General features: G+C 35.0%; 2 protein-coding genes across 2 annotated transcripts; both read left to right on the forward strand.

Annotated features, from left to right (window-relative positions):
- The first annotated feature begins 2632 nt into the window (after positions 1-2632).
- Positions 2633-6722, forward strand: LOC137831404 (probable amino acid permease 7). The gene is made up of 7 exons (XM_068639073.1): positions 2633-2950; positions 3314-3550; positions 4798-4891; positions 5083-5297; positions 5408-5541; positions 5643-5870; positions 5997-6722. The coding sequence occupies exons 1-7, from the start codon at positions 2866-2868 to the stop codon at positions 6396-6398; spliced, it is 1395 nt and encodes a 464-aa protein (XP_068495174.1). The 5' UTR covers positions 2633-2865; the 3' UTR covers positions 6399-6722.
- A 715-nt stretch (positions 6723-7437) lies between these two features.
- On the forward strand, positions 7438-9012 carry LOC137831406 (transcription factor MYB80). The gene is made up of 3 exons (XM_068639075.1): positions 7438-7976; positions 8066-8195; positions 8298-9012. Exons 1-3 carry the CDS (start codon positions 7562-7564, stop codon positions 9010-9012), a joined length of 1260 nt encoding a protein of 419 aa, XP_068495176.1. The 5' UTR covers positions 7438-7561.
- Positions 9013-9014: the final 2 nt, after the last annotated feature.

The following is a 9014-nucleotide window of genomic DNA, read 5'->3' on the forward strand; positions in this document are numbered from 1 at the left end:
TGATCACGATATACCTTTAAAATTTATTAGTATAGAATATGCTCTCAATAATGTAATCAATCAAGATTATCTCAACTACGAGCAACAAGATCAACTCATCATGGCTTGACTCCTTGCACCCATGACCATGTTCATTCTCACATAAATGGTAGGCTTTACTTCTTCATTCCAATTTGGAGAAAGTTGTGTGTCTACAATGTTTCTCTCAAACAAAAGTAAATGTCAAGAAACTTAAGATCCAATTGCACACACCAAAGAAAGATCGAATTATCAATACTTATCTTCTTAATATTAAGAAGATAGTCGAAACTTTGACTACTATTGGCTCTCACATTTTTGCTGATGATCATGTGGAAGCAATCTTGGATGGATTAATAGATGAATATGACAATTGAAGAAATTGAAGCATTATTGTTATCCTAAGAAGAATGATTATACAAATACAAATTTGTTGAGCAAAGTCATCCACAAACTCATCTTGTTTGCATTTTAAATGGATTTTTCTACAGCCAAAAGTGATCCTTCTCTTTTTACAAGGTTTGATATTCATTTTTATAAATGTAGATAACATAATCATAACTGATAGCTTTTGACATGCAATTACTTCTTTTATTTCATCTTTGAATAACCTATTTGCTTTAAAAGATCTTGATTCCTTACATTAATTTTTTTTTTTTTTGCATAAAGGTTGTCTGTACTAATGATGCTAGCCTCCATCTATCTCAAAATAAATACATCAGAGAAATTCTTCGTATGTTGGAGATCCCACATCGACTAGAGATTAGAGCCTTTCATTGTATATAAGTGGGTGCAAACCTCAACCCTATGAGCCGGTTTTATGGGGTTGAGTTAGGCTTAAAGTCCACTTCGTAACATGGTATCAGAGCCATTTCGAGCTTATCCTAGCGAGTGTTTGTGTTGGGCCTATCGTGCCACCCGCTATCGGGCCGCTATCGGACCACCCAAAATATATAGTCCCACGCACGAGTTGGCAGTCTCGGCGTGAGGGGGGTGTGTTGGAGATCCCACATCGACTAGAGATTAGAGCCTTTCATTGTATATAAGTGGGTGCAAACATCAACCCTATGAGCCGGTTTTATGGGGTTGAGTTAGGCTTAAAGTCCACTTCGTAACACAAATATGCATGAAGCAAAACCCATCTTACACGATCACATCTCTATGCCTAACTCAGGATGGCTCCATGACTTTTCAAGATCTGACTCTTTCTACACATCACGAGCTCTCATATTCTATTAACAAGATACTAGTACATGCATGCACCACAAGAACACCATTAAAAAGTTGTTAAACATTTTCTCAATTATCTTATTGGTATTATTCATCATCATCGCCTTCTTAAACTTTCATCCATATCTTCCATTATTGAATTCGGAAATGCTAACTAGGGATATGACCTATATATGATCATAAATCAACATGTTATTGTGTATATGTTTGATCAAATATGATTTCTTGGTGTTCACATAAACAACAAGTTGTTTCTTAAAATAACATATAAGTTAAGTATCAAAATATAGCAATTGTACTTTAAAAAATAGCATGAATATCATCTCTACTTCAAGAGCTTTGTGTTCAAACTAACACTCTAATCTTATACTTCGACAATCTTAATATTATTCTTGTTGTCAATCCGGTTATACAATCTCAATTTAAACATGTTAAACTTAATCTTCATTTTATTTGTGATCATGTACAACAACTAACAAAATTAATTCATATATCAAAAGTTTTCAAGTTGTCCACAATTTTCTCTTTCTTGTTTCCTTATTCAATAAATAATAAATTGATATAACAATTTTTCTTTTTATATTCTCTTATTTTTCTTTCTATAATAACACTCAATTTTTATTCACTAATAATCAATATCACAAATTTATGATTTTTTTTATTTATTAGCCTCCACAATGTATCCAATTTTTAATCATTGCATCAAACAGAATTTAAAAAGTTTTAAAATGGTAGGTACACTAATAGAAAAGCATTAACCATTATAACAAAAATTTAAAAAGTATTTAATATTTGAAGTAAAAGTCGGGACACAAAAGGGAAAAAAAGTGTTGTTTATTAATAAATTTAAACAAATCCCACTTTGGTTAGTATTTAAACGTGTAACTTTAGTTCTTATAACAATTAATAGCCTTTTTTCATAATTAGAAAATTTAGGATGTATTATTAATCATCAAAACTTTGGTTAGTATTAATGTCATTAGTGTCCAAATAAGAAGTAACTAAGTTTGTTTATTATTTATATAGCCAATTTTATAAATAAAAATTTAATTTTAAATAATTAATAAATATGCAAATTAAATTCTGAGAGAAAGTAAAACAACAAATGTACATGGTTTTAAGCCATAAATTTATTATAGTTTTAGATTTAATTTGTCATTATTATGTGGGTAGGAAAAACTCTTTCGTTAGTTTGATGATCCCAAGCTCTACAAAATAATAATAATAATAATGAACAATAATAATAATAAGAAGAAGAACCTGATTTGATGAATGATGGTCGTGGTTACCGAAAATAAAGGCGAAAAACCTCAAAAATGTGTATTGAAAAAAGAAAAAAAAAGAGTCACTCTCACTATATAAGACGTTATTTGGACACTTTCACAAGTCATTCAGAATTTGGATTTGTATGTGGCAAAACAGAGTTTCATGTCACTCATCTCACTCACCCACAAACCAATCACACCAAATCTAGATTCAAAGATCGCTTCTTTTGCGAAAGAAAACTCCTTTTTCTACTGATTCTTTCAGTTTTCCGATGAACTATCACCACTGACACTCAAAAACAGGAAACCACTTCCGTCCTGTCATTGGGTTTAGGCCATCTCTTCAAGAGCCATGAAAGATCAAGAAGGTTCAGGAACTGACAGCACCCCTCTGTTGGAGACTCAGTATGCAGACTGTCATCATGTTGAAAGAACAGGTTTCTCCTTTTCTTCTTCTCTCATCTTAATCATCATTTTTCTTCTCAAAGACAACTTTTTTTATTTGAATCATACTTCTGCATTGTTATTGATTATCATTAGTAATCATATCACCTATTTTTATTAGAGAATCTGAATCTGTTACAAGAGGGTGATTGTTAACCATCTTGTATTGTATAAAGATAGTCATTCATCCATTAGAAATTGACAAATTTACTGATTTTTATATTGAGATTAGTATCTAGAAATAATGACTTCTGATTGCTTGATTGATTGTTTGTGTAAACTATGATGGGAAATTGAATTGAATTGTGGATGATGAATGTGAGAGTGATGTGATGCTGTGAATGATGATGGAACAGGAACCGTTTGGACTGCAGTGGCACACATAGTGACAGGAGTGATAGGGTCAGGAGTGTTGTCATTGGCATGGAGCATTGCACAACTTGGATGGGTTGGAGGGCCTGTCACAATCATTTTCTTTGCCTGCATCACTCTCCTCTCCTCTTTCCTTCTCAGCAACACCTACCGTTCTCCAGACCCTGAACATGGCCCTCAAAGGAGCTCCTCATACCTTGATGCTGTTAACCTCCATAAGGGTAATCTTCAAGACTTTGTTTTTACCATTTTTTTCTTTTCAGTGTTGTTTGTGCTGGTGTTTGTTGTTATCTATTTATGATGACACGTGATGGGAGTAAAACCTGGAGGCAATCACGGGGTCAAAAGATTTGTTCTGTTGTTACTTTGCAACAGATGGAAATTGGTATTTGATGTGTGTGTGAAGTAGTTGAGTTGTGTCACGGAAACTACATCTTTTCATTTTGTTGTGTGCAGATTCAGATCACAACTTCCTTCTGAATGCTTCTACATCTTTCTCATTACACTTTCTTCACAAGCCACACTGAACCACATAAATAACAAGAGAGAGTGAGAATCTTTAAATAAATAATTGAGTCTGATGAATAATTTGTCCAGACTTCTCTCAGCTGTGTTTCAACCGAGAAATTTAATAAATTTGGAATGTTTGAGATTTAAATTGCTTTTTTTTTATCTAATTTCAATAAAAATGTTTTTATGTGATTTTTTTAAAATGATTTGTTTGAGTAAATTCATTTAAGTTTAATACGAGAATTTAATTTTTATTAAGTATAAAAACAAATTTAAATATATGTCAAGCACAAAAAGAGAGAAGTCACATGTAAAAGTAGATATGATTTTTTAATAATAAAAAAAGTATGAAAATTTTAAATTCATTTTTTTTCGAATTTTTTAAAATTTTAGTTTATTTTTTATTTTTACCATATATTTTACTTCATAATATAGGCAAGTCCATGTTGGTAGGGTGATTTGTTAAGGTTATACTTTATTATATTTATTTTTCTATAAAAAAAATTACCTTTTCAACCGTCAATTGTAAATACTAAGTTTTTTGTTGGAGCACTTGTTTATGCCAGTTAAAAAGTATGTGAATTATATACAATTAACCTTCGCTAATTTTATATTGAGAAAGATCACCACTTTTACTATTTAGTGTTAACATGGTGTTTATGATAAACAAGAAGTCTGGTGTGAAAGACATCATGATGGTGATGATGAAAGAAGTGGCAGATGGGCCATGGTGAATATTGGTACTGGAGCTATTGTAGGTTATATACTCTATAATTAGTGAAATTTCTCCTCTTGGCTTCTTTTCTTTCATAGCATTAAGGCTTAACATGCATTTGTCTCATATTATCAAGTGGTAATGAGTAATCTAGTTGGTTTGATATCAATTTTGATCAAATATGGTAGCAAGTGTAGAACATTCTCTTGACCTGTTTCTTTACATTGGATGGTTACATTACAGGAGAAGGGAATAGTCGTTTCTGTGGTGTTTTTGTGAACATAAGCTTGTATGGTTTTGGAATTGCTTATGTCATTACTGCTGCTATCAGCATGAGGTGTGTTCACTAACTTATCAATGATTTTCTCTCGTTTTGTATTTCCTTTTCCTTGATTTCTGCTACTTGTTGCAACCAACATTTCTCATATGCACTCCACCATGAAAACATGAGGGTGTTCCCAGAATATCAGTATACCAATATTGATAAATAGCAACTTCATTAATTTGGACTGTTCTGTGTGACTGCAGAGCAATCCAAATATCAAACTGTTACTATGACAAAGACGATGAAACAAAATGTGGATTTGCGGGTCCATATTTCATGCTTATTTTTGGGGCTATCCAAGTTGTTCTGTCACAGACACCCAACTTCCACAATATTCAGTGGTTGTCAATTGTAGCAGCAATTACGTCCTTTTTTTATGCTTTCATAGGAATGTGGCTTTCTGCTGGACAAATCAGGGGTATGTTCATCAGTATCTGATTATTGGTGTCTCTCCTTAGACACAGCATGAAGTTGTTTGAAAGTGTATAATTCTATTTTGTTTTGACTTTCTGGCAATCATTTGATCAGAAAATGGATATGCTGAGGGTTCCATTCATGGAATCCCTACTTCCAGTGGAATGGATAAAGTATGGCTGGTTGCTCAAGCGCTTGGTGACATAGCATTCTCCTATCCATTCTCAGTGATTCTCATAGAAATACAGGTATCTATCTCTAAGATAATCAGAAAATGTAACTTTACCACAGCTTTTTGGGAAAGCTTTAACAATTATAAGGTTAATATAACTTGTTACAATTCTTGAAGGATACTTTGAAGTCGCCTCCACCAGAAAACCAAACCATGAAGAAGGCCTCAACAATATCTGTCATTGTCACAACATTTTTCTACCTCTCTTGTGGGTGTTTAGGATATGCAGCCTTTGGTAATGATACACCAGGAAACCTTTTAACAGGGTTTACATCTAATGCACAGCATTGGCTTGTAGACTTTGCCAATGCTTGTATAGTGATTCACCTGGTTGGTGCATATCAGGTATATATGCAATGTTATAGATATCTTGATCAAATTTTATTATAGTGTATATGCTATCCTTGCACTCTCCACCATTTCTCTTGCTGATCAATGTGCCATGTGTTGTTTTATCTTGTTCTGGTGCAGGTGTATAGCCAGCCACTTTTTGCCAATGTTGAGAATTGGCTCCGTTTCAAGTTCCCGGACAGTGAATTTGTGAATCACGTATACTTCTTGAAGCTCCCTTTGCTGCCAGCTTTCCAACTAAATTTTCTCAGACTTTCTTTCAGAACTGCATATGTTGCATCAACAACTGTGATTGCAATGCTCTTTCCCTACTTCAATCAGATTTTGGGAGTTTTGGCTGGAATAATCTATTATCCATTATCTATATATTTTCCCGTGGAAATGTACTTGAGTCAGAGCAATATTGAACCATGGTCAGCTAAGTGGGTCATGCTTAGGGGTTTTAGCATCGGTGGCTTTGTACTGGGACTCTTCACTCTCGTTGGATCCATTGAAGGGATAGTATCTGCAAAACTAAGCTGAAGAGCTTTAAGATCTCTCTTCCGGAATTGGAAGTTGAACGAGAAATTAGATTGTGGTTGCATATTTTTGTGTTGAAAATCAACATTAATCATGGGCACTAGGCGCCCTCCCCCCAGCATAAAGAATTCAGCATGGAAGATTGATGAATTCAAGGTTCTGCTGTTCTTCCTGTTAAGACGTAGTGATAAAAAAGTGTAATTGAGTGGCAGAAGTTTAAAATTGCATTTGTTTCTTGAGACACTAGTTAGTTACATCTGTAATATTTAGTTAAGACGCAATTTTTTTGTCATGGAATAAGAAAGTTGAGCAGGTCCGGTTTTTGAAGCAGATTTTGTCACGCCTTCATTTCACTGCATGCTTCAGGCTCTGTACCTGGAACTGCGTTTTACTTTTCAGTCTTGAAATTAATTTACACAAGTTTTTTTTAAATGAAATAATATATATATATATGAAAAGATTATTTCAAACTAATTTATACATAATTTAAGTTACATAAAAGAATTTTATTTTATTTTGTAAAATTCTTTGGAAGAAGTTCCTTTTAAGATCCTAATGATCCATGCTCTTATGCTGTCAAGGGTTTTCACCAAAAAATAGTAGCAGAATATATGTGCATACAAACTGGTTCTTGCTTTAAAAATTGTTAATACGTGTAATGTATAAGGGACAAGTAATATACTATAGAAATTTTAGTAAGTCCACGTATACACAAAAATAGTAAAATTAACGTCTCAGTTATCCAAACTACGTCTGTGGTTATCGCAGAAGTATTGTGAAAAGGAAGAAAAATATTTATGGAGTGTGGGATCCATGGAGGGTCTGTTTTGGTAAGCATAGTAACAAGGAAGATTAATGAAGAAGAATTTGATGGAAGAGTGAAACGCCGCACGTGGAGCTTGACATAAGTAACGTTGGATAGGATCTATGCGTGCCACTCTTCCTCTGAAGAAAGATGAGGAGGTTTTGTGTGATCAAAGCATAAACCTACCCAACATATGCATTAAGCACACAAACTATGAGCAAAGCAGTCAACAGGGAAAGAGAAAGAGAAAGAGAGAGATGTTGACCAAGCATCTTGTGGGTGAGCTACCTACCTTCCCCTCACACGCTCAATGGCGTTGAAATTCTTTAACAAAATCATGCGCCTTTGATGCCTTTATGCCATGCAATTCCAATTGGCACCCCCTTATATATTAAGAATAAGAAGCCTACCAGAAAAACAGAAAAAAAAAAGATACAAACAAAAACCAACTCAAAGAAATATTCCACGTCTTCCCTTTTGGCCTCAAAGAATTGAAAGACGGGTAGAGAGAATTCACAAGTTGTGGCGAAAGAAAGAAAAGATAATTCTTATACTCGAGAGTGACCTCAATTATTCTAGTTCTGACAAACCTCAAAATAGGAATTTGTTTCCTAAGAAATTGAAAAGGAAAAATAATAGAGACATGGGGCGTATTCCATGCTGTGAGAAGGACAACGTGAAAAGAGGACAGTGGACACCTGAGGAAGATCACAAACTCTCCTCCTACATTGCACAACATGGCACTCGCAACTGGCGTCTCATTCCCAAGAATGCCGGTTAGTCCCTCTTCACTCTGTTTATATTCATATCACTGTCAGCAACAACAAATACAAAGCATTTATCTTTCATTTTGGTCACGAAATAGGCCTCCAGAGATGTGGAAAGAGCTGCAGGCTAAGGTGGACTAACTACCTTCGTCCTGATCTCAAACACGGCCAGTTCTCGGATTCGGAAGAGCAAACGATTGTTAAGCTTCATTCAGTTTTTGGTAACAGGTGCATTGAGCGTTATCCTACATTTAAGTTACTGTCGATAGCGTACTTGATTGATTATCTTTATCTAATTGTTCCATAAATGCTTCTTAAATGGATGTTCAGATGGTCACTGATAGCTGCCCAGCTGCCAGGACGCACAGACAATGACGTCAAAAACCACTGGAACACCAAGCTGAAGAAGAAACTGTCAGGCATGGGTATAGACCCTGTAACCCACAAGCCATTTTCCCATCTCATGGCTGAAATTGCTACGACATTGGCACCCCCACAGGCAGCTCACTTAGCTGAAGCAGCCCTTGGCTGTTTCAAAGACGAGGTGCTCCACCTTCTTACCAAGAAGCCAATTAACTTCCAGGGCCACCATTCCGCTGCATCACTGGGGAATAGCTTCACTGATTACATTAATTGTAAGCCAGATGAAAAGGACGCAACTGTTGAGAAGATCAAGTTTGACCTATCCAAGGCCATGCAACAAGAACCTGAAATGATGCCCTCAAATAAACCTTGGGACACCACTGCAACTACATCTGCGAGTTTTGCGATGCCATATAGTGTTTTCCCTACAATATCTGGTTATGAATTCTCTCCAGCATCTTTCAGCAATAAAGGGGATGCATCTCCATGGAGCCAAAGTGTATGCACTGGAAGCACATGCACAGCCATGGATCAGCAGAGCCAATTGCATGAAAAACTCGAAGAGGAAAATGGTGATGATTCTGAGGCTACGAAGGAAATTAGAAATCTATCCAATATATTCAACTCAGATTGTGTCGTGTGGGATCTACCGGCTGATGACTTAATTAACCCCATGGTTTAAAA

Source organism: Phaseolus vulgaris, chromosome 6, assembly GCF_000499845.2.
Source record: "Phaseolus vulgaris cultivar G19833 chromosome 6, P. vulgaris v2.0, whole genome shotgun sequence".
Classification (NCBI taxonomy): domain Eukaryota; kingdom Viridiplantae; phylum Streptophyta; class Magnoliopsida; order Fabales; family Fabaceae; genus Phaseolus; species Phaseolus vulgaris.